This window comes from Sus scrofa, chromosome 5 (genome assembly GCF_054392235.1).
Source record: "Sus scrofa isolate SSC_HxYL_T2T_F1_AM1 chromosome 5, Sscrofa_HxYL_maternal_Yorkshire_Landrace_v2.0, whole genome shotgun sequence".
In the NCBI taxonomy this organism is placed as follows: Eukaryota; Metazoa; Chordata; class Mammalia; order Artiodactyla; family Suidae; genus Sus; species Sus scrofa.
Window position 1 is genome coordinate 563,727 of NC_139387.1, and position 25,621 is coordinate 589,347.

Sequence of the window (25,621 nt, forward strand, 5' to 3'; positions counted from 1 at the left end):
CCTTTGCTCCACATCTTCTCCAACATTTGTTCTTTGTAGACTTCTAATAGCCATTCTGACTGTGTGAGGTGGTACCTCACTGTAGTTTTGATTTGCATTCCTCTAATAATTAGGGATGCTGAGCATTTTTTCATGTGGCTGTTGGTCATATGTATGCCTTCTTTGGAGAAATGCCTATTCAGGTCCTCTGCCCGTTTTTCAATTGTTTGTTGTTGTTCTTCTGTTGTGAGTTGTGTGTTTTGGAGACGAAGCCCTTGTTGGCTGCCCCATTTATAGCTATTTTCTCCCATTCTACAGGTTGGCCTTTTGGTTTTTAATGGTTTCCTTTTAAGGTGGACTAGGTCCCACTGGCTGGTTTCCGTTTTGGGTGGTAGATATTTTATAGTCCAGTTAGCAGCCTGGCACTTTGGGCTGTGGCTGAGTTACTTAGGGAGGGTGGGAGTTTTGGGGCTCAGTCAGCACCCTCTGAGGACCCCCAGAAGACTCGTGTGTGTTCTGGCTGGGGGAAGAGGGCCTTCCTAGCACCCAGGGGCCCAGGCTCTGCAGGGGCTCTTTTCCTCACAAGCTGACGCTCTAGGGAACTCTGCAGATGGGAAAGCTCTGCCCAGAGAACCTTGTCCACCGTGTCCATGAGCTACCCAGGGCTGCCTCCTCAACCTGGCAGGCCCCGGGCTTCTCCCAGGCGCCCCAGGCCAGGGAGCGGCAAGGCTGCCGCTGCAGCTGTCACGGCAGTCTCCTCCTGCCTTTCTCTTCTCAGGAATCACCGTCCTGCAGTATCTGATGCTCAGGGTCTCAGCCTGCTGTTTCCTGTATTTTGCCTGGTTTTTAATTATTTCGGGGGGAAGGGAAACCCAGTCCCTGTAATTCCACCTTGGTTGGCTGGTGGAATGGCCTTGAGATGATCTGCAATTTAGCCAATCTATAACAAGTTACTACTCTCCGATTAAAAGTATTAATAAGATTCAGCCAATCAGGACGTGACCCACCTACTAAAGAGAAACACCTGCTCACCTCACAGCCGCCATCAGCACCAGAGACCCCCCATGAGAACTAGGCAGTGGGACGGGCCAGGAAATGAGGGTGAAGAGAGTCTGCAGACGACCCTTTTCTGCTTCCAGAGATCAGATACAGACGACACGGCCGATTACTTTAAAGGAAGCCTTGGAGTTCCCCTTGTGGCTCAGTGGGAATGAATCTGACCAGCATCCGTGAGGACACAGGTTTGATCCCTGGCCTCGATCCGGGGGTTAAGGATTCCGCGTTGCCATGAGAGGTGGTGTAGGTTGCAGATGTGGCTCAGATCCTAGTTGCTGGGGCTGTGGGGCAGGCCGGCAGCCACAGCTCCGATTCATCCCCTGGCTTGGGAGCTTCCATGTGCCGCAAGTGCGGCCCTAAAAAGACCAAAAGGAAAGAAAAGAAAAGAAAGGAAGCCTCCTGCTGTTTCTGCCACAGGATTTTCTGTTACTATGGAAGCATACTAAAGCTTTGTTTTTGGAGAGGGACCATAAAATGGCAAAAGGGTTTCTAAATATTAGGTATAATTTAAAAAGGATTACAAACTCAAAACAGATGATAAACTTACTCAAAAAAGCAAATTCCATTAGCACAGCATTCTACGTTCCAGGTTTGACCACGGCACGGAGGGCTTTTCTTTTTTTTTTTTGTCTTTTTGCCATTTCTTGGGCCGCTCCCACGGCATATGGAGGTTCCCAGGCTAGGGGTCTAATCGGAGCTGTAGCTGCCAGCCTACGCCAGAGCCACAGCAATGTGGGATCCGAGCCGCATCTGCAACCCACACCACAGCTCACGGCAACGCTGGATCCCTAACCCACTGAGCAAGGCCACGGATCAAACCCGCAACCTCATGGTTCCTGGTCGGATTCGTTAACCACTGCGCCATGACGGGAACTCCCCCCCCCCCTTTTTTTTTGTCTTTTTGGGGTTTTTCTTGTTAGTGGAAATACAGTGATAAATAAAACCACTTCTATTTCACTCATGGAGATACACAGAGCGCCCAGGACAGAACTGGTACCTAACAGGTGCTATGTCACCATTTACGGAGCTCCCGCATCACATAATTAAGAAATCTCCGTAACACTGTGTAATTTAAAACTTCACTGCAACACACGCAACACTGGCGGAGCGTGCGGTGCTTCTGGGCACGTGTACCAGCGTGTATATACGCCTGCCGGCATGTACACCAGTACCATACAGTTTACGAGTCAAGTTTAAGCCGACGCGAACAGGTCTGCACCTTTCTTTTCCCCACCCAGCATATGCTGTGGCCGTCTTGACCCCAGCATGGCCGCACGGAAACTTCACGCGACATCTGTACTGTGAAGTCTTTCGCTGGTTTTACTTTAACTGTGATTTTGGGCCATGTGTGAACGGCGCTCACGACACTCCTCGGACACGCTCATCAGCTGAGGGCTGATCGGTGATCTACATACATCAAAGCGGTACCTTGGAGGTGGACTGCCCGTCCTGTGGGGGGTCCCGGGCATGGCTCCAGTTCCATGTCACCTGGGGAGACTGCAAAATGACTTCTTCTGGAAACAACACTTTCAAAACAAGCAAAGGTAAGAAGGCAGACATTACTGGTAAGCTTGGGAAAGACAGACAGAGCCGGCCCTGAGGTCATTCCAGTCTGTGCACCCCCCCCGCCCCCGCCCCCGGCCTGCCCTCTGCTCCTCGGCCACAGCACACGGCCAGCACCACAGATTTGTGCATCAAAGCCATTTACGTGGCTATTTGCAAGGACAAAAACGAGTTGCATCAAGAAGGGAAAAGCAGAGTGCAATCACTTTATTTTTAATAATTTAGGCATGCTATTTTCACATGGTTGCAGTAGTAGGAAAATGCTGAAACTTCCCAGTAGAAAGAAAAACGCTGGGTGTAACATGGTTTACTTTTTTTTTTTTTTTTTTGCTTTTTGCTTTTTAGGGCCATACTTGCAGCACATGGACGCTCCCAGGCCAGGGGTCGAATGAGAGCTGCAGCTGCCGGCCTACACCACAGCCACAACAACGCAGGATCTGAGCCGTGTCTGTGAACCATCTACAGCTTGTGGCAACACCAGATCCTTGACACACTCAGCAAGCCTAGGTTTTGAATCAGAATCCTCGTGGATCCCAGCTGGGTTTGTAACCTGCTGAGCCACAATGGGAACTCCCCCCTTTTAGCTGAAGCGTAGTTGTGCTGATTTCTGCCGTCCAGCACAGGGACCCGGTCGTACACGTCCACACACTCCTCGCATTAGCTTCCGTCGCGTCCTGTCCCGGGAGGCGGGAGAGCGTTCCCAGGCTGCATCGCAGGACCCCGTTGCTCATCCAGTCTCAGTGGAATAGTTTGCATCTGCTAACCCCAAACTGCCCCCGGCCGTCCCACCCCCCCGACCCCGCCAGCTCTACTTCTGACGCACAACTAGAGACTGGTTTACACAAAACTCTGTGTGGAGCTTCTAAAAAGACTCCTGGAAGACGCCACACCATCCCCCACGAAGGAAATACCTTTCGCACCCAAGTGGACGACTTGCTCAAGGGCAAAGTGACACCGTCGGCTGGTGGTCCTGCAGGAGAAAGCAACACCTGTCACCACCCTGGACCTTCAGGGAACACTCACACAGGGCGGGCCACCACCAGGGGGGCTGCAGGCCACGGGCGGCCACCGGGCAACTGTCAACATGTCAGTCGGGACAGCAGAGGCGCCTTCCCTTCTCAGAGTAGTTCTCTTTTCATGCAGAAGGTGGACGCGTAGGAGGAAAAGGAAACAGCACGGGTCTTGTTGGGGAGATGTTCCCAGCGCTGCTCAGGCCGCAGGAAAGCATCTCCGACCGGGAAGAGCTGCCCCTTGAAACCCACTCAAGTGACAGCCCAAAGATGGAGTCAGGCAGGCGAAAACTCTCAGAGCTCATCCGCGCACAAACGGGCTCCCGCTAAGACAGGAGCAGCCTGGGGGAGCGGCGCAAAAAGGAAAGACTTACCAGCAGGAGGCAGCAGAGCAAGAAGTCACTTAGGCAAAAAAGCGTGTCCATTATGACAGGGTCACTGTCCTTCAGGGGAGGCTGGGGCTTCTCTGGCAGACACCGCCCCAGGCTCCTGATTGGCTGGTTTAAGCGTCCATCCATTTCTGGCAGACACCACCCCAGGCTCCTGATTGGCTGGTTTCTGGGACCGTGAGATTCTAACTGAGTGAAACCTGTCTGGTGACTGACGTGGGGGTTTAGCACAAGCAGCTCCACTGTGGGCCTGTTGTCTTTTTTTTTTTAACACCACAAAAAGGGTAAATGGAAAATGGAAAATAAAATTCTGTGGTCAATGGAAAAAGACACCAAAGCTCCAGAGCCCCAGAGGGCCTGGGCCCCACCCAGGCACAGAGCCGGCCCATGGCGTCTCAGACTCAGGACACACGCGGCTGTCGGCAAAGTCCGGACCTGGGCACCCGAGGGACCGTCTCTCCCCTGGATCTGGAGGTGTGGGTCACATCAGGGCCCATTCCCACGCAGCGTCCCAGGGAGGCGTGCGTGGGGCCGGAAGAACAAGAACCTCCCCTGTGTGGCTCCTAGGCCCCCGGCTCCTGGCAGCCCCCTTGCCCCCTGGGATACAATAAACTCCACCCAAGATGAGTAATCACCAGCAAAGACCCTCCCAGGACTTAGACTTGGCAAGACTGATTCTAAGAGAGAAAAAAAAACCTCAAAGCGAATCACCGAACGAGGAGGAAACCCTGCAGTGGGAGGTGCAAAAGCCGCCCGGCACAGACCGCAAGGCGACAGGGTGCGCAGACAGGACGCCCGGTCAACCTGTAGACCGTCACCTTGGCCTAAGTGCACGAAGAACACAAACCCTAGAAGGATATTATGGGAGGAATTCACAAAAACAAAACATCACGGTTCTCATCCTAGGCATAAAAGGAAGGGTCCAGAAAGTTATCCAGTTCAAAGAGCCATCTCGAAGGGATTAGGACAGCGGAACAGAGGGCTGGAGCCCAACTTCTCTCACAAAAACAAAATTACAACCAAATGCTGAGCAACCGTCAACTAAATGGACTGGCGACTTTCAAAAAGATTCCAGAAGACAAAGAGGAGGCCACATCAAGAGGTAGGAGGGTCGATTACGTGATATAAGCAACCCCATACCTCCTGGGTGGGAAGTCCACAGACTGGAAAGTAACCATCACAGGGACTCACCTACAGAGGAGAGAGTTCTGAGCCTCATGTCAAACCCCCAGGCCTGGGGAGAGTGAGCCCCCGGAGCATCAGGCATTGAGGGCCAGCAGGGCTTGTGCACAGGAGCTCCACAGGACTGGGAGAAACAGAGACCCCATTCTTAAAAGGTGCACACAGACTTTCACGTGCACTGGGTCCCAGGGCGAAGCAAGGGCTCCATAGGAATCCGGGTCGGACCTGACTGCAGTTCTTGGAGGACCTCCTGGGAAAAGTGGGGTGAGTGTGGCTTGTTGTGGGGGAAGGTCATTGGAAGAAAAGCTCTCGGGAATATGCAGCAGCAGTGCCTTTCTCTGGAGGGGGCCATTTTGGGAAAATCTGGCCCCACCCATCAGCGCTGAGAAGCCCCAGGCCAAACAAAAATCCAGGTGGGATCACAGCCCTGCCTCTCAGTGAACAGGCTGCCTAAAGAACCCCTCCCCCCAAGGCACAGAGCCACCTCTAATCTCACCCAGAGACAAAGCCCCACCCACCAGAGGGGTAGGAATCCGCTCCACCTACAGTGGGCAGGCATCAGGCCCTCCCATCAGGAAGCCTACAGCAAGCCCTTGTACCACCTTCAGCCACAAGGGGGGCAGACACCAGAAGGAAGAGAGGCTACAACTCTGTTATCTGTGAAAAGATCACCACACCAAAAAAACCAATAAAAGTGAAAAGACAGAGAACTCTAACTCAGATGAGGGAGAAAGGAAAAACCCCCGAAAATCAGCTAAGTGATGAGATCCTCAGCCTCCAGGAAAAAGACTAGACTGTTGATGCTGAAGATGATGCAAGACATTGGAAATAAACTGGAGGCAAAGATGCATAGCTTACAGGAAACACTGAGCAAAGAGATACAAGATATACAACTTAAACAAGAAGAGATGCCAAATACAATAACTGAAATAAAAAATTCACTAGAAGCAGCTAACAGCAGAATACAGGAGACAGAAGAACGAATAAGTGAGGTGGAGGACAGACTGGTGTAAATTACGGATGGGGAACAGAAAAGAGAAAAAAGATTGAAAAGAAATGAAGAGAGTCGCAGAGAACTCTGGGACAACGTGAAACGCACCAACATCCGTATTATAGGGGTGTCAGAAGGAGAGAGAGCGAAGGGGACAGAAAAAATATTCCAAGAGATAACAGCTGAAAACTTGCCTCACATGGGAAAGGAACCACTCACTCAAACCCAGGGAGCACAAGGAGTACCATATAAAATAAACCCAAAGAGGAACACACCGAAGCACATATTAATCAAACTGACCAAAATTAAAGACAGAGAGAAAATCCTGAAAGCAGCTAGGGGAAAGAAACAAATCACATACAAGGGAACCCCGATAAGGTTATCGGCAGATTTTTCAGCAGAAACTCTGCAGGCCAGAAGGGAGTGGCATGATATACTTAACGTGATGAAAGGAAAAAACCTCCAACCAAGATGACTCTACCCAGCAAGGCTCTCATTCAGATTTGAAGGAGAAATCAAAACCTTCACAGATAAGCAAAAGCTAAGATGATTCAGCAACACTAAACCAGCTTTACAACAAATACTAAAGGAACTTCTCTAGGCAGAAAAGGCCGCAACTGGAAAAGAAGATACTACAAATGACAAGGCTCACCAGGAAAGGTACATATACAGTAAAGATACGAAATCAGGTATGCACAATTATGCCACCAAAATCAGAAATCGTGAGAAGATGAGGGTACAAATGAAGGACACTGGAGATGCACTTGTAATTGAGAGACCACCAACTTCAAACAATCTCATATACATATAGACTCTTATATCAAAACTTCAGAGGAACTGCAAACCAAACATCTACGATTGATACACAAATATGAAAAATCAACTCAAATACAACACTAAAGATAGTCATCAAACCAGAAGAGGAGAGAACAAGAGAAGAAGGGAAGGAAAAAGAGCAACAAAAACAAATCCAAAGCAATTAATACAATGGCAATAAGAACATACATATCAATAATTACCTTAAATGTCAATGGACGAAACACCCCAACCAAAAGACATAGACTGGCTGAATGTACACAAAAACAAGACCCATACATATGCTGTCTTCCAGAGACCCACTTCACTTCTAGGGACCCATACAAATGGAAAGTGAGAGGATGGAAGAAAATATTCCATGCAAACGGGGATCAAAAGAAAACTGGAGTAGCAATACTTGTATCAGACAAAATAGACTCTAAAGGGACAAGGAAGGTCACTACATAATGATCAAAGGATCAATCCCAGAAGATACAACAATTTTAAATATCTACGCAGCCAACACAGGTTCACCACAATATATAAGGCAACCGTTAACAACCTCAAAAGGACAAATCAACAATAACACAATAGTAGTGGGGGACTTTAACACCCCACTTACAGCAATGGACAGATCAACCAGACAGAAAATCAATAAGGAAACACAGGCCCTGAATGAAGCATTAGACCAGATGGACTAAATACATATTTATAGGACATTCCATCCAAAAGTAACAGAATACACATTCTTCTCAAGTGCACCTGGAACACTCTCTAAGATTGATCACATCCTGGGCTACAAATCCAACCGCAGGAACTTTAAGAAATTTGAAATCCTATCAAGCATCTTTTCCAACCTCAACGCTATACGACTGGAAATCAACAACAAGAAAAAACTGCAAAAAACACAAACATTGGAGACTCAACAACATGCTACTAAACAACCAATGGATCACTGAAGAAATCAAAGTGGAAATTTAAAGAATACCTAGAAACAAATGACAACGAAGATACAACACTCCAAAACCTATGGGATGCAGCAAAAGCCGTTCTAAGAGGAAAGTTTATAGCAACACAAGCCCACCTCAGGAAACAAGAAAAAGCTCAAATAAACAAGCTAACTTTACATCTAAACCAGCTTGAGAGAGAAGAACAGACAAGACCTAAAGTGAGCAGAAGGAAAGAAATCAGAAAGATCAGAGCAGAAATCCATGAAATAGAAACAAAGAAAACCACAGAAAAGATCAATGAAACGAAAAGCTGGTTCTTTGAAAAGATCAACAAAATTGATAAACCCTTAGCCAGACTTATCCAGAAAAAGAGAACTCAAATCAATAAAATTAGAAATGAATAGGGAGAAGTAACAATGGACATCACAGAAATACAAGGATCACAAGAGACTACTATATGCAACTATACGCCAATAAAATGGAAAACCTAGAAGAAATGGACAAATTCTTAGAAAAGTACAATCTTCCAAGACTAAACCAAGATGAGAAAGAAAAGGTCAACGGACCAATCGCAAGTACTGAAATTGAAACTGTGATTAAAAAACTTCCAACAGAGTTCCCATCGTGGCGCAGTGGTTAACAAATCCGACTAGGAACCATGAAATTGCAGGTTCGGTCCCTGCCCTTGCTCAGTGGGTTAAGGATCCGGCGTTGCCGTGAGCTGTGGTGTAGGCTGCAGACACGGCTCGGATCCAGCGTTGCTGTGGCTCTGGCGTAGGCCGGTGGCTGCAGCTCCGATTCAACCCCTAGCCTGGGAACCTCCATGTGCCGCGGCAGTGGCCCAAGAAATAGCAAAAAGACAAAAAAAAAAAAAAAAAAAAAAAAAAAACTTCCAACAAACAAAAGTCCAGGACCAGATGGCTTCACAGGTGAATTCCATCAAACATTTAGATAAGAGCTAACACCTCTCCTTCTGAAACTGCTCCAAAAAACTGCAGAGGGGAGTTCCTGTCGTGATGCAGTGGTTAACGAATCTGACTAGGAACCATGAGGTGGCGGGTTCAATCCCTGGCCTTGCTCAGTGGGTTAAGGATCCGGCGTTGCCGCGAGCTGTGGTGTAGGTCGCAGACGTGGCTTGGATCCCCCATTGCTGTGGCTCTGGCGTAGGCCGGTGGCTACAGCTCTGATTCGACCCCCAGCTTGGGAACCAAGCCCAAGAAATGATAAAAAAAACTTCAGAGGAAGGGACACTCCCAAACTCATTCTATGAGGCCACCATCACCCTGACACCAAACCAAAGATACCACAAAAAAGGAAAACTACAAGCCAATTTCACTGATGAACGTCGATGCAAAAATTCTCAACAAAATACTAGTAAACCGCATCCAACACGACATCAAAAAGATTGTCCATCAGGATCAAGTGCGATTTACTCCAGGGATGCAAGCGTTCTTCAGTATCCACAAATCCATCAGTGCGATGCACCACACGAACAAACTGAAGAATAAAAACCATACGATCCTCTCAACAGACGCGGAAAAAGCCTTTGACAAAATCCAACACCCATTTCTGATAAAAACGCTTCAGAAAGTGGGCAGAGAGGGAACCTACTTCAACATCAGAAAGGCCATAGATGACAAACTCACAGCGAACATCATTCTCAATGGTGGAAAGCTGAAAGAATTCCCGCTGAGATCAGGAACAAGACAAGGATGTCCGCTCTCGCCTACTCTTCAACATAGTTTTGGAAGTCCTAGCCACAGCAATCAGAGAAGCAAGAGAAATAAAAGGAATCCAAATTGAAAAGGAAGAGGTAAAACTCTCACTATTTGCAGATGACATGATACTATACCTAGAGACTCCTAAAGACGCTACCAGAAAACTGTTAGAGCTCATCCACAAGTTGGGCAAAGTCGAAGGATACACAATCAATACACAGAAATCGATGGCATTTCTATACACTAACAATGAAAGATCCAAAAGAAAAATTAGGGAAGCAATCCCATTTACCACTGCATCAAAAAGAAAAAAATGGGCAAAAGACCTAAATAGACATTTCTCCAAAGAAGACATACGGATGGCCAGGAACCACATGAAAAGATGTTCAACATCACTCATTAGTAGAGAAATGCACATCAAAACCACTGTGAGGTACCCCCTTACACCAGCCAGAATGGCCATCATCCAAAGGTCTACAAACAATAAGTGCTGGAGAGGGAGGGGAGAAAAAGGAACCCTGTGACACTGTTGGTGGGATTGTAAACTGGTGCAACCACTGTGGAGAGCAGTATGGAGATTCCTCAGAAAACTAAACATAGAACGACCATTGGATCCAGCAATCCCACTCCCGGGCATCTATCCAGAGAAAACCACGACTCGCAAAGACACATGTACTCCAATGTTCATTGCAGCACTGTTTCCAATAGCCAAGACATGGAAACCACCTAAATGTCCATCGACAGAGGAGTGGATCCAGAAGAGGTGGTACATATACACCGTGGAATATGACTCAGCCATTAAAAGGAAAGAAATAATGGCATTTGTGGCAGCATGGATGGACCTAGAAACTATCATGCTAAGTGAAGTCAGTCAGACAATGAGACACCAACATCCAATGCTATCACTGACATGTGGAATCTAAAAAAAAGGACACAATGAACTTCTTTGCAGAACAGATACCAACTCACAGACTTTGAAAACTTATGGTTTCCAAAGGAGACAGGTTGGGGGTAGGGGGATGCACTGAGGGTTTGGGATGGACATGCTATAAAATGTTGTTGTGATGACTGTTGTACACACATAAATGTAATAAAATGCATTATTTAATCCCCCCCCCCCGAGTTCCCATCGCAGCGCAGTGGCTAACGAATCCAACTAGAAACCATGAGGTTGCGGGTTCGATCCCTGCCCTTGCTCAGAGGGTTGAAGATCTGGCATTGCCGTGAGCTGTGGTGTAGGTCGCAGACACGGCTTGGATCCCACGTTGCTGTGGCTTGGCGTAGGCCGGTGGCTACAGCTCCGATCAGACCCCTAGCCTGGGAACCTCCATATGCTGCGGAAGCGGCCCTAGAAAAGGCAAAAAGACAAAACCAAAACAAAACCCCCTAAAACCAAGAAAACAAACAGCCATCTCAAGGCTGAAGAAAAAAAATAATTAACAAATGCCAAAGTGGCACAGCATAGCAGAAACTAACCCAACTAGGATCCATGAGGTGGCAGGTTCAATCCCTGGCCTTGCTCAGTGGGTTAGGATCTGGCATTGCCGTGAGCTGTGGTGTAGGTCGAAGACTTGGCTCGGATCCTGAACTGCTGTGGCTGTGGTGTAGGCCAGCAGCTGCAGCTCTGATCTGATCCCTAGCCTGGCAGCTTCCATATGCTGCAGGTATGGCCCCAAAGAGCAAAAAACAAAACAAAACCCAAACACACCAAAAAGGCACCAGACATCACAGGTAAAACGGAAACTGACACACGAAATCCCTGAACACGATCTGATGGACAGCAAGACAGTACCTGCGTGAGAAGGTGAGACAAGACGAAAGCACAGGAGACGGAAACCCCGAGAAGTAAAACGGCGGGGGTGGGAACGAACCCAAATGAACAGGAATTCCAAAGAAGGACAAAGAACAGAAAAGAAGGGTAATTAAAGAAAACTTCCCTAAGTACAAACTCTTGTCTGAGAGGAGACTCCGTGTATTTTGCCTTTGAGGGCCGAACCTGAGCACATGGAGGCTCCCAGGCTAGGGGTCCAGTCGGAGCTGCAGCTGCGCCTATGTCCACACACACACCTGGACACAGTGGTCATGGCAGCTTTATTTGTAAAGGCCAAGATCCGCAAATGACCCGCAACCATCCCCAGGTGCCTGAGGTATAACCCGGGGTATGACCTTAGAATATTACTGTCATAATGGAGAATGAATCCACGCGAAAGCAAGGATGAATCTCGGAATAATTACGCTGAGCGACTTGATACCGGGCAAAAAACAGTAGGTCTGTCTGTTTCCACTTATGTAAATTCGACAAAACGGAGATGACTCTGCTGACAGGGTTGCGTGGGACTGGGAGCTGGGTCGCGGAGGAGGATGAGCGAAGGGGCACAAACACTGGGGGTGACAGATCCGCTCACAGGCTCCACTGGGAGGCTGGTTTCATGGGGCCTACAAGCGTCAAGTCGTCAAACTGCACATTTAACTAGGCGTGTTTTATGTGCATTTCATCCCAGGAAACCTGATTTTTAAAAAAGGAAAAACACTACGAGAACTAAATAAGCAAGCAGCACAAAGGTGCAGGTGTCTGCCCGCCTAGAGGGTCCAGCCTCTCAGCTCTGTCCCGCCTGCCATGCCGCAGTCCTCCAATGTTTCAAAACGAGTGAGAAACACAGATTTTGTTTTTCTAAATGTGGAATCTCTCTCCTGATTTTGAGCAACTTGATGCAAACAATCACAAACTCACAGGGGCAGTGCCCATGTGGCACAGTGGGTTAGGGATCCGGCATTGCTGCAGCTGCGGCTCAAGTTTGGTCCCTGGCCCAGGAACTTCCACGTGCTGCAGGTGGGCACACAAAACCTCCGCGCAGCACAAGTGGCCACGGGCCTGTCCTTCCCAGACGCCCCCCCCCCCCCCCCCGCAGACCTGGCCCCTCTGCAGCCCACACCCTCTGAGTGGATTCAAACTTCCCGTCTCTCCAGAACTCTGGGCCAAGAACCACCACCACCGCCCCTGGGTCCCTTGACCACTTGGCCCTTTGGTTTCTTCTGCTCCTTTCTCTGCTTGGTGCAAACCCCAGAGCTCACCGCACCTCCCTGCCCGCCTCCCCCCACTTCCGCAGGGACGCTCCCTCTCTCCTCCCCGCCCCCAGACTCAGATCCACACCCGCTCCTTTGAACGTTCTTGCCTCGCCTTCCAGAGCAAAAACAAGCCATTCCAATTTCCCACTTACACTCAGCTCCCACCTCCTGTACGGCCCGGCCCAGAGTCTCCCCGCTGCTCCCTCTCCACACCCCCCCATGTCGCTCTAAACCGCAGACCAAGCAAGACCCGCCCGACCTCAGGCGCCTCTTCAGCCTCTGCTTTCAGAGCCAGAACGCCTGCACAAGGACCAGCTCCCTTTCTGCACAGCCCAGTCACCCCGACACGCTTCCCTCCAGCTGCAGCCAAACGCTGAAGAGCTCTTAACCTAGACGTGAAAACCACTGATACACAAACCCCTGATATCTTAAAATTAGCACCTTCCGTTACTCAAAAGATTTTTTTTTGTTTTAGGGCCGCCCCTGAGGCATGTGGAGGTTCCCAGGCTAGGCGCCAAGTGGGAGCTGCAGCTGCCACCTACACCACAACTCATGGCAACACCCATCCTTAACCCACTGCGCCAACCATGGATTGAACCTGCGTCCTCATGGATATAGTCAGGTTCTTAACCCGCTGAGCCACAATGGGAACTCCAAAGATACTTTAAGAAAGTGAAAAGACAAGTAATAAACCCTGAGGAGTTGCCCCCGACACATGTATCTAAGAGTCTAGTGTGACGGATAAGAAAAATCCAAGTATTCAATAAAAACCACAAGCAGGCAACTCACAGCTGAAAGCACTAAGGGCCCACAAGCAGGGAGGTGCTCTGTCCTGGAAGGGCAGAGACGCACACGGGGACCACGGCGAGACGCCACGCCCCTGCCACAAGCTCCACAGGCAGGTCCCGGGAGGGCTGGGGAGCACCCGGCCGTGCAGATGCTCACGCGGGAGGCACTGCCGCCGCCTCGTGTGACACCCGGGCACAGCCAAGGAGCCGCGGGCTTGTGCGTGCGGAGCTCAGGGGCCTCCCCAGCAGCCACAGGCCAGTTACAGCAGGGGACAGTGCCGCGGGGTGTCCGCCCCAGGAGAGGTGGCCAGAGCAGGCATGCCCACCACGTGACAGAAACTGCCAGCGAGTGTCAGCACCGACACGACTCCCAGAAACTACGGGCCGCGGGCACAAACAACGGAAACCAAAGGCGCCGATCTTCTCTGCGTGTGGGGGGCGCACTGTTTACCAAAGAGCAGGGGAGAAACACCAGATCCCAGTTAATGGTGGGGGGCTTGCTGGAGGGGGGACAAGCAATGGCTGGGGCGGGGTCCCTGCACTCCTGAAGTCACACATGACGAGTGAGTGAGACAGAGGAGTGGGCTGGTGGGGGCAGCGTGAGGAACCAGCATCTGTGCACCCAAGGTCCAAAAAGGAAGGAACGGGAGTGCCCGTGGTGGCTCGGTGGTCACCAACCCAACTAGTATGCGTGAGGATGCGGGTTTGATTCCTGGCCTCGCTCGGTGGGTTAAGGATCTGGCAGTTCTGTGGCTGTGGTGGAGGCTGGCACCTGCAGCTCTAATTTGACCCCTTGCCTGGGGAGCTCCATGTGTTGCAGGTGCAGCCCTACAACAAAAAAAACAAAACCAAAAACCCGAAAAGCAATGAACACGCACACACCTGCAACCGTGTATGTTAACAAGCGTCTGGAGATGGAGCTGCGGTCGCAGAGGCACGTGGCGCCCCCTCAGCCCCGTGGGCGTCAACGCCACGGCACCCACGCTGCGACCTACACGTGAGAGACCATCCCAGGAGAAGCCGCCGCCCTCCCAGCATCTGGAAGAGTCGCTGGCAGCTCACCTGTTATAAGTAAACTCCACGTCCATAGGTTCAAAGTTATATGTTTGTTCAAATTCCGGATTAAGTTTAAGAGTTACATTCTCTTCACGAATCTAAAAAGAAACAATTATATTTCCACATTTACTTCTTGACTCCTTGGGACAACCTTCCATCCACACTCAGCAACACATCACGCAACACTCGCTCCACAGTCCCGAGCTAAAACGTGGCAGCTTAAACACGTGCAAACACTCAGCGGGGCCAGCCCTCCCCGTGGACACTGGGTGTGCGCGACAGGCTGCTGCCTCCGAGGGAGACAGACCAACGGCCAGGATGAGGCAGCGTGTCCCGGCCTCAGGAACCCCGCCCTCCGTGGACGGCCGGCCCTACGGGGACCCTGCAGCCAAAGCCAGATTCCTGACAGCGATTCCCCGACGAGCAGGAAGGCAAACCCTAACCCTAAGCCGAGAGGACCTGGGCCCGGGGAAGGGGCTTCCGGAGAGCTGGGGGGACCAGCAAGCGGGGGGGCTGCGGGTGGGCTTGACGGGGCCCGAGTGTGCAGGGGCCCCTGCTCCCCGCCCCTAAAGGCCAGCATGCCCAGCACAGGGCCCTGGGCTCTCCGGAGATCGTGGCCGAGGAAGATGGGCCTGTACCCGCAGACCGGCCGGCGCCCGAGCAAAGCGCCCAGCCGATCAGCCAGGGCGAGCGCCGCCGCCTCCAACAGAAGAGGGGCGCCAGCTCTAGGCCCCGAGGCCGCTGTGTACAGACACCACACCAGACACCAGGAGCTACAGAGACCAAGATAAGGAAGCACAAGATGACACATGACACAAGGCACGTGTGGTGGGCCCAACGGAGTTCACAAACGAAGGTCGTGCTTGTGGAGCTCAATGCAGAGGGAAGGTGGAGGCGCTGAGGCGGCGGCAGCCCTGGGGCAGCGTGGGGCTCAGGCCACCGAGCCGGCCCGCAGCTCCCTAAACCGCCCCACACGGCCGGGCGCCCCAGGGCAGCGAGTGAGGCCGGGCCCGAGAGCTGCAGACACCACCGGCTTGGCTGCGCTTCACGGACCGGGCAGGGGGCGAGGCGGCCCTCACACCGCAGCCTGGGGTTCGGGACCCAGGGGCCACGTGCTTGGGATCTGGGACCAACTCTTCTGAGGCTGGCGACCCCAGGGGCACAAGGGGCCTACGCTCTGGAAGCAAAGGTGGTCTCGGGGCCGTCTGGGCTCCGCAAGCCTTGTCTCCAGCTAAGTGCGCTCGAGCTGGTGAGGCTGATGGACCCTCCAGCTCGGGCTCAGCATCCCCTGCCCACAGCGGAAGGACTCGGTCAAGCCACCCATCACTGAGGCGAGCGAGCCAAGGGTGCAGGCGCTGGCCTCAGTCAGCCTTGTCCGTAAGGGCCACAGCCCAGCCACCTGCCCACGCGCCCAAGGCACTGCGCCGCTCCCTCCCTCCTCAGACGAGGGCGCCCTGTGGGTGGCACGGACAGGAAGGAGGCTGGACCGTCTGCAGGGCCGGGTCCTGCAGGACAGCCGCCAGGGCCAAGCTGGCCGACGTCCGGGGTGAAGAGGGGACGCTCTCTGGGGAGGAGGGCTTCTGGCTGCAGAGCCCGCACCCTTCGGTGTGCACTTAGGACGGTGAGGCTCACGACTCGGGGCGCGGCCCAGCGGCCCTGCGGACGGGGACAGCAGGGCGGGTGGCGGCACCAGCACCCAAGCCTGATCTGGCGGAGGCGACACGAGCACGAGACCAGGGGCGAGCCCCCTGGCCTCCAGTCTCCAAGCAGGGCCTGCCCCCCTTAGTGGCAGCGCCGTGAGGGGCCCGCTGGCCTCGGACACCACCGGCCCTGCTCCTCTCAGCCCGGCGGGCCCGGCCGACGTGCGGCCCCCCGGCTTTTCCAGAACAGCGGCCTCTGCGGTCTGCTCCTGTCCTTCGCCTTCAGGAACGACCTTCAGCCAACAACGCTGTCTGTCTGTCTCCCGAGGCTCTCGGGTGCCCCTCCTCCTCCCCTCAGGGAGAAGAGCCACCCTGTGCGCTGCGACCGTCTCTGTGGTCTCGCCTGTCCTCGGTGGGGAGCCACCGGCTGGGCCCGGCGCCGACCTCACCTCCGAGTCGCCTGCCCAGCCCCCCGCTTGGAGAGGTCCCGCTCTGGGGGGAGACGGCACGAACGTGCCCCCCGCCGCCGCTGGCTCTCCCAACCCGGGCCGCCTCGAGCCAGGGCCTCGGGGTGGTGAACGTCCCCGCGGGCGCAGGGACGAGGACACCGCCTCCGCACGCTCCGCTCCGAGCGCCTGCTCCTCCTCCGAGGCCTCTCTTCCGGAACCCAGGCAGGACGCAGATGCGACGAGGGCAGGACCTACCTGCGAGGCGCTCAGAGCTGAGGGTCTGGCGCTCAGAACGACAGGGCTTCCTCAGACACGAGGTTCTCCTCACACGTCACAGGGACGTGGCGACCAGCTCTGCCCTCACCCCTTCCGCACGGGCGTCCACACCCAAGGGCCCCCCGGCCCCGCGGCGGACGGGTCTGGGCGGCCTCTCACCTCGACGACGTAGCCGATGTACTCGATGACGTGTCCGTCGTACTCCGGGGTTTTTAAAATCAGCTTGTCACCTGGGTAAAAACACACGACCCCGCGGACAGCTGGAGGACGGAGGCCTGGGTTCCGTGCTGTAAAACCAAACCCTCTGGAGAAGGGGAAGAAAACCGAGCATCGCTGGGATCCAGGGCTTCAGGCCACCTCCGTGCCCTGAGACGGAGACACTGGACCTACTCGCGTTGTTTTCAGCCACTTTCTGGCCCAGGGCAGAGGAAACTGCACGAGGGGACTGCAGAGCTGCCAGCTGAGAACGCGCTTTCCCGCACGGGCGTCACTGCGAGGCCACCCAGGAAAGCGCGGGCCACAGACCCACCTGCGTACAGAGAAGGCCTGCTCTCGGCCAGTCCCGGCACCTCCAGGACCAGCAGGCCCCCGTTCCTCTTCAGGGTGACCCCGCTCATGTTATACTCTCTCAGCTCCATCTCAGCATGAATCTCCTCGAGCCAGAGCAAAGTCGAAAACTTCTCCTTGTAGTTGGACATGTTCAGAAGCTGGAAAAGAACCCGCACGCTAGCGAGGGCACTGACACACGGCACGCCCGTGGGAGGGAACCGCAAGCTGGGACCAAGCGCTGGGCAGTGCAGGACAGTGACCCTGAGGGGGGGACCGTCTACGTGAGCCCCACACCGCCCAGCGCCTCCCCAGAGCTGCCAGGCTCCGGACGCACAGAGCCCCGGGCAGCCCTGCGGTCTCTGAGCCGAGTACGTGGGGCTGGGGGTCCGAGGGGGCTGAGTGCTGGCAAGCGTGCAGCACAGGGGGTCTGGAGCGCTCCCGAGGGTCCCTCCGAACGTCAGCGGAGCCCTGGCCAGCACGCAAGCCGAGAACGGACGTCAGAGGGGAGACGCCCGCTGGGATCAGAGCGAGCTCCTCGGCCTCAGCACCCGGCGCCTGGGCTCCCCCCACCCCGAGGTGCTGCGAGCACTCTCAGCTGTGACACCAGCAAGGCCACCTGGGGAAAGCGTCAGCTGCTGGAGATAATCCCCAGAACCCACAGGGCTGGAAGCCTGGGGTCCCACAGCCTGGACGGAAAGGCTGGAGATGAAGGGGCGCTGGGTGGGGTGCTCAGACGTGTGCACCCCAAGGTAAAGGCGACTTTGGCTCCACCCGACAAAGCTTTCAAGCCAGGCTTAAAGATACCCGGCTGTTTCCAGGTAAAAACTTGACGCATCCCAGAGCAAACCTCAAGAACGTTTTCAGGGATAGAAAAATATGCAGCACCAACAAGGTCAAACTCACAGTGCTTCACATCTAAACAAGAAAATCCTGGCATGGAAATACGCACAAACTACAATCCACTACGAGGAACAAACCTACCAACAGAAGCAGCACCAAAAATGACACCAGCGACAGAGGCGGGCATCGACACGCTGGTCGTGACTGCGCTGTATGTATCAGGTACTTCAAAGTCGGAGACCAGCTGAGCACATTAAACAGAGACACACAACACACAAAAAAGTTGCTCACTGAACTCGTAGAGATGACGTCTGACATAAACACACACTGGATGGGATTATACTGTAAAAAAAAAAAAAAAAAAAAAAAGAAGGAAAAAAGCAAGAATAAATAGTGAACTTGAAGACACAGCCACAGAAACCGTGCAGAACGCAACAGAGCGCCAAAGACCGAAGCAGGAATGGAGACTCCACGAAGCCTCGCTGTGTCAGTGGAACCAGGACCCGGAGAGGGCGGCAGAGACACCGCTTTTAAGACGGAATGGCCAAAACCTGCCCACGCGGGAAGACCTCCAGGTCCAGCTCATCAAATAAGCCCAAAGGACCCCAGCAAAGTGACGCGAGGAAGACCACAGCAGGGCACGCTCCAGTTTACGCTCCTTGAAGCTGGTGAAAGAGGGAATCCTGAGAGGAGCCACAAAAGAGAGGGGCCACGCGCAAGAGAAGGGGTGAGGAGGAAGCCGGCTCGCCAGGAGAGGCGCGGGGCAGCGCCACCCAGAGGCCAAGACCTGCAGGCACACCTTCCAAAAGGACGGCGCGGCACCCACTCGCCGCGCTCTCCCGCTCTCCCGGCTCAAAGCAGCCAGCCCCGCGGCCCGGGGAAGGACAATGGCAACAGCAACAGCGGGGAGAAGAGGCCTGGCTTCCAGAGGCCTCGGCGCGTGCTGACCATATGCAGAGTCCGAGTGGTGAAACAGGGTGCCCTGCAGAGTTCAGGATGCGCAGGAGTCGAACTACAACGCAGGCCAGAGGCCCAGGAGCGACCTGGGAGGCAGGGCTGAGAGCAGAGGCGAGCGCTGGTCTCGGAACGCAGGCTGAGGGCTGGCGCTCGGCCACCCCGGCCACGCTCCCAATGCTCAAGAGCTGCCCGCGGGCGCAGGTGCCGAGCGTGGCCACGGCCGGCCCCGTGCCAGACCCTAGGAAGCCACAGGCCGACAGGAGTCAGCAGCCGCGGGCAGAGGGGACAGAATCGCTGAAGAGGCAGAGAAAGAGGAACAAGGGCCCAGTGAACCTCAAAGCCAGACGGTGACGAGCCAAAGACGCCAGCGCAAGCAAGGAGCACATACTGTCTCTTTCTGGCCCCGGGATGTTTCGGAAAAGGCAGCAGGTCTCCGGTGAACCAGGAAGAGACGCGGCTCGCTGCGGGCGGCGTGCGGGGCAGATCAGAAGGACACAGGGAAGCGGCAGACGTGTGCCTTGTCACGCGTCTGTGGTGACGCTGTCAGGCCGACCGCAGTGGGCACCGCAGAGTCAACGTCCCTCGACGTCGCCCCGGAGGGACAGCACAGCCCCCAGGCAGCGGCAGGGCCGGAGGAGGAGGAGGACGTGCTGCGGAACCTTAACCCGTCCGTCCCGACTATGAGCTCCACCGGCATCATCGCTGCTGAAAGGAGCAGGCGGCCGCTGTCTTCCGGCGACATCTGTGTCCACGAGGAGGCCCCTGCTCAGGCCCTGGGCCCGCGTTACAGGACAGGCAGAGACGCCGAGACCCACACGAGGTCACGGCGCTGCAGCGCGCTGGGGCCCTTCGGACCCTCGGGTCTGCCCTCCCCGCTGCCCCGGCCCCGCTTCCGCCCTGACGCCAGCACTGCAACCACGTCCAGCTTCTGAGTCTGCAGACACCTCCCCTCCACCCCCGGCTCACGTCCCTGCAGAGCACTCTCCGCTCCCACGAGGCCGGAGGGCCGTGCAGGGAGCTCCCGCCCCAGCCCTGCGCCGGGCCTGCCCTCCGGTACAGGGTGACCAGCCCGCAGGGGTACAGTGGCGGCATCGCCACCCAGCTTCCTCCCAAACCTCCCCTCCCCTCCCCTGCGCCCCCCGTCGAGGCCCCCCATCCTCACCCATGTCTCTCCAGCCACTGTCCAGTCTTCCTCCTCCTCACCCCGATGCAGCACAGGGGGGCCCCACAGGGCCGGGCCCTCACTCCACCCGCTGCTCCTCAGTCAATGGGCCCCCAAAATGCTTCCAGAAAATGCCCTCCTGAGACAGGGCGGTTCCCTCCCTCACTGCAAGGGAGCAGTTGCCAGGCTGCACCGCCACCCCCCCCCCCCGCCCCCCGGCTCCAGCTCCAGCCACCTGCTGCAGCAACAGCGGGCACAGACAAGACCTCGCTCAGGGCGAAGGTTTTTTTTCCGGCGGCGCCCTCAGCATGTGGAAGCTCCTGGGCCAAGGATCGAACCCATGCCGCAGCTACGGCCTGGCTACACGTACGGCAACACCAGGTCCTCGACCCCCTGAGCCACAGCAGAGTACGGATGAGCCTGAGAACGGACGCTACACACCCGGGGAGGGGAGGAGGGGGAGGGAGGGGACGGGCCAGGCAAGGCAGCCCCCGCCGCCCCGCACTGGCCCGCGTCCCCTTCCCAGCTGCTCAGAGCTCCGGCCCCACTGCAGGGTCTACGTGAGAGGCTGGGCTAGTGGCAGACGGTGTCCCCCGTCCTGCTTTGCCCCGGCCCCCCAAAGCCCCAGGGCACGAGTCCCTGAGGCCGAGGGCACGGCACCCTCGCCGCAGGGACTTGGCGACGGCCCCCATCTCTCGTCCCGAAGCTCCCGGCTCCCTGCGCGGAAAAGGAGCCCGCGTGCCGTCTGTCGGACCCCGACGGGACTCGTCCTGAGCGCGTCAGGAAAGGGCGCCTGTGGCGAGCGCCGCATGCTCGGTGTCTCGCGCCGGACCCTGCCTACCTCTGCGAGCAGCGGCTGAAAGGTCAGGATGTCCATCTTCTGCTCCACGCACTTCTTCAGCCTGTCCGGAGTCGGGTACTGCGGCAGGAAGCTGGGAAGCTGCCGGCGGGAGTTCCTTGGGAAGAGAGCCGGGCCTGAGCGCAGCCCGACGCCGCCAGCGCGTCACACCAGACGCTCCCCTCGACAGCCGCTCCTGCCGCGCAAAGACCGGGCGCTGGGGTCCGCCCTGCCCGCGGCCCGAGAGCAGGACGGCCTGGAGCCCGTGGGGCCGACAGCACTGCTTCTGAGGCGCCAAGGAGCTCGCCTCTTCCCGCCCCGTCTTGCCCCTCGCCTTTTACTCAGTTCGGGGCCGAGGCGGACAGCACGGCCCTCACGGGCATCATGAAGCCTCACCACGGGGGTTCGGTGACACCCGCCATCGCGCAGGGACACGAGATCAAAGAAGAGGCAGCAAGCCCTTGTCCCTGTGAAGGGACCTCGGGATTCACTCTCGTCACAACTCTCACGCATGACACGCTGCAGAGTTAATTCTACCTGTCGTGCTGTACGCCGCGTCCCTGGGACCTGCGACTGCACGTATGACGTTTGACCCTTTCATCGGAATGCCCCCCCCCCCCCATTTGGTGACCACAAACCTGTTTTTTCCTATGAGGGTGTTTTTTTTTTTTTTTTTTTTTAGGGCTACGCCCACGGCATATGGAGGTTCCCAGCTGCCGGCCGACACCACCGCCACGCCAGATCCGAGCTGCGTCTGCGACCTACACCACAACTCACAGCAACGCCGGATCCTTAACCCACCGAGCGAGGCCAGGGATCGAACCTGCACCCTCATGACTCCTAGTTGGACTGGTTTCTGCTGCACCGCGGCAGGAACTCCCACTATGAGTTTTTTGAAGTACAACTGACTCAGGACACTACGTTAGTTCTGCTACGCAACAGTGATTTGACTGTTCTGACCCTTTTCAAAACGCTCACCACAGAGAAGCTGTCAGGATGTGTCAACACACGAGCGTGTTACACGTTATTGACAGTCTCCCACACGGCACGCAGCTAGCTGTCCGTCCACCCACCTGTCCCTCCATCTGTCCATCCATCCACCCACCCACCCATCTCCATCCGTCCACCCACCCATCCGTCCACCCATCCACGCGTCCCTCCGTCCATCCGCCCCAGGGAACCAAGCCAGCCGGGACAGGCACTCTGGGTCACCGCCTTGATGGAGGGCAGCAGACTTCCCGTCTTAGGGATGCCTCCATACATGACAACACGTTAACAGTCAAAGGGGAAAAACTGACTAGAAAATTAAAACCCTTGCCTTGTTGTTCTGTATTTTTTTTTTTTTTTTGGTCCTTTTTTTCTTAGCTTTTTTCAGGGCCACACCCGCGGCACATGTTGGCTCCCAGGCTAGGAGTCTAATCAGAGCTGTAGCTGCTGGCCTACACCAGAGCCACAGCAATGCCAGATCCGAGCCACCTCTGCGACCTACGCCACAGCTCACGGCAATGCCAGATCCTTAACCCACTGAGCGAGGCCAAGGATCGAACCCGCAACCTCCTGGTCCCTAGTTGGATTCGTTAACCACTGAGCCACGACGGGAACTCCCTACGTCCCTTCTTGAGTTAAGCCGAATTATAACGAGAAAGCTGCTTGGTGTGCCCCTAAATGGCAGCCTCCAGTCCCTGTAACTGGAGCCCAACTACCTGGACCACAGCCTGCAGGTCACAGTGACATCGGGCTCTTGGGTCCCAGAGCCCGCCCAAGCCCGGTTCACGTGCTCACCGACTGCTCCTCTGTCGGGAAGCACAGGTTTAACCCTCCTAACCATGGGTGTGGGGGTGGGGGCGGACTTAACAGATGAGACCAAGGCTCAGAGAGGTTGGGAAACCGGCCTGGGATGACACAGCTTCCTTGCGGCAGTGCTGGGATTAAACAGTGGTCTAACCCCAGAGGTCCATAGGCACACCACACTCGAACAGAGCATCCCTCAACCCGCACCCGCGGGGAAGCCCTGACTCCTCATCCACAGCTGTTCCCGGGGAGACGCGATCTGCCACTCAGAGGTGCCATGACGGCAAAAGGGGTACGCAGCACCCCAGCCACTTGGCAAGAGCATGAAATCCCCCCAGGCCCGCAGGTCACCATTTTTGAGTTTCATAACGACAGACGACAACACGGACGAGCAGCACTTTCTCCAGACGATGCCCAGCTGAAACCTGGGCCGCCCCCAAGCCCCGAGTCGCTAGCAGGTTGCGTTTGCTCCTTAACTTCCTTAGGCGAAGGTGTTACATGCTTCAAACAGGCTTCAAGGAGCCAACGACCCTGCTGGCCTGACACGTGACACTGGGGGCTGCGCAGGCTCACGAAGGCCACGCCAGCCACACCTCACTGACCCCTTGCTGCTGGGAAGGTGAGAGGCAGCAGGAGCCGAGGGCCAAGCGTCGAGCGTCCCGGCCCTGCGAGCAGCTGGGGCAAGGCAGGCCCTGGCCTCCACCGGCCCGGCCCTCACGGTGCGACCCCAGCAAGGGGATGGGCAGAAGCTGGGCTGCAGCCTCGCCCTTCACCTGGGCCACAGGGCAGCCGGGCGCCTGCACACCAGCGGCCTGAGATGCGGCTCACGTTGTCCCTTCCACTCGCGGTACCTTTTCTGCGTGGTGACGACCACTGTAGTTTTCGTGGACGCTGACGCCGGGGAGGTTCTGGACTTTTTCCATGAGAACGGCTCTCGCACAGCAACCAGTGACTCCTCCTCACTGACGACGTCCACCTCGAGAAACCGCCCGACGACGAAATCGGAGAAGCAAAGCAGGAGGAGCTCCCTGCAGCGGCCGGGATTCCTGGGAAGCCAAGCACCGTCCGGCCTGAGTCCCCGGGGGACCCACGGGCTCAAGGCCGCCTCCCGCGGTCCAGGCGAGGCAAGTCCCAGAGGCGTCGTGTGCCAGGGGCTCTAAGCCTTCAACATCGCTCTCCCTGGGAAGAGAAGACTTTCTAAAGGAAGCGCTGAAGCCTCTCCCAAGCTGCGTGCGCGCCGAGGCCAGCGGCCTCTGCAAGCCTGCAGCCTGAGAGCAGGACGGACCTTTCCAGGGTTCCCAAGGACGCACGAGGACTGCACAACGGGACCAAAAGGACACCACTTCCCACTTGGCCGTCCGTCATCTTCCTGCTGCTGCTCGAAACCAGGCGCGTGGCACCTGAGGCCCTGGGCGCCGCAGCTCGCCCCACGCCGGGCCCGCATTCGTTCAAGAGGGCACCACCGACGCAAGGGCTGCCGCCAGGGCAAAGCCATACCCAGGGCCTGCACAAGGCATGGGTTTATGAGAGCCTCCTTCCGACAACCGCGCATTAGTGAGGGCAGATGAGAGGGAAGGGGGCTGCAGCCAGAGCGGGGACCAGCAGGCAGAGCCTGAGGTTCTGGACTCGGGCAGGGAGGCCGAGGGGCAGGAAGGCTGCACGGAGGGCAGGGCAGGCGTGGGGAGCAGCAGAGGGAGGCTCAGGGCGGGGGTCCCGGCGCCTTGGCAGGTGCCCTTGCTCAAGCCACTTTCTCCATCCCTGCCTTTGCTTATGGTTTTCCTTCATCAAAAGTTACCAGGAGTTGCCGTCGTAGCGCAGTGGTTAACGACTCCGACTAGGAACCATGAGGTTGCGGGTTCGGTCCCTGCCCTTGCTCAGTGGGTTAACGATCCGGCGTTGCCGTGAGCTGTGGTGTAGGTTGCAGACGCGGCTCGGATCCCGCATTGCTGTGGCTCTGGCGTAGGCCGGTGGCTACAGCTCCGATTCGACCCCTAGCCTGGTAACCTCCATATGCCGCGGGAGCGGCCCAAGAAATAGCAAAAAGACAAAAAAAAAAAAAAAAAAAGTTACTAATGCTTTTTCCAACACTCCAACCCAGAAGGACCAGACACGAAGCCTAAAAAGACCACTCCCTCCACGCCCTCCAGCCACGTACTTGGCGTCACACGTAGTCACAAGCATGGTTTTTCCACCCGGAGGGATGAGCCCGCCAGGCTCGGGCTGTGTCGCCTGCTCCCAGGACACACCCGCTTCCTTTTCTCCACCTTCTCCTTGACAGACGCTGGCATCTGGGAGATGAAATTTAAATGCAAAATTACACCAAGGCTGGACTGTTCCGACAGCGGTGCTGTTGGGGGGGGGGGGTGTCACACACAGACCAGGGCAGATGGTGGCTGCCAGACAAGCAAGGGGGCAGCAGGCCGCCTCTCGCCAGCCCAGACTCACAGGAAGCCGCTCGTTGAGAGCACCTCCCCGTGCTTCTCAAGCTGTCTTAGCCCCTGAGCATCAGAGAAAGGTCCAGAGCAGGAGCTCGAGGCAGAAGCACTGCCAGGTGCCTGCCCAGGACCCGGGAGCAG

At 55.7% G+C, this 25,621-nt stretch overlaps 1 protein-coding gene across 17 annotated transcripts in view; it reads right to left on the minus strand.

Moving 5' to 3' along the window:
- The window catches only part of MOV10L1 (Mov10 like RNA helicase 1), a 61,766-nt gene that overhangs the window by 15,891 nt on the left and 20,254 nt on the right, over positions 1-25,621 (minus strand). For 6 of the 17 annotated variants that reach the window (XR_014845513.1, XM_085025271.1, XM_085025269.1 and 3 more), the window contains 8 exons: positions 25,201-25,333; positions 23,897-24,091; positions 21,258-21,372; positions 17,438-17,615; positions 17,068-17,138; positions 14,550-14,641; positions 3,510-3,568; positions 2,464-2,561 (listed from right to left, as the gene is read on the minus strand). Coding sequence is in view for 12 of the 17 variants with exons in the window: in XM_085025271.1 (XP_084881397.1) it covers positions 2,464-2,561; positions 3,510-3,568; positions 14,550-14,641; positions 17,068-17,138; positions 17,438-17,615; positions 21,258-21,372; positions 23,897-24,091; positions 25,201-25,333 (941 nt within the window). In the remaining 5 variants the exon portion in view is untranslated. Of the gene's footprint in view, positions 1-2,463; positions 2,562-2,775; positions 3,273-3,509; positions 3,569-14,549; positions 14,642-17,067; positions 17,139-17,437; positions 17,616-18,438; positions 18,542-18,848; positions 18,963-19,096; positions 21,373-23,896; positions 24,225-24,330; positions 24,550-24,840; positions 25,334-25,621 lie in introns of those variants that run through there. The other 11 variants (XM_085025266.1, XM_085025272.1, XM_085025273.1 and 8 more) reach the window with 11 other exon arrangements.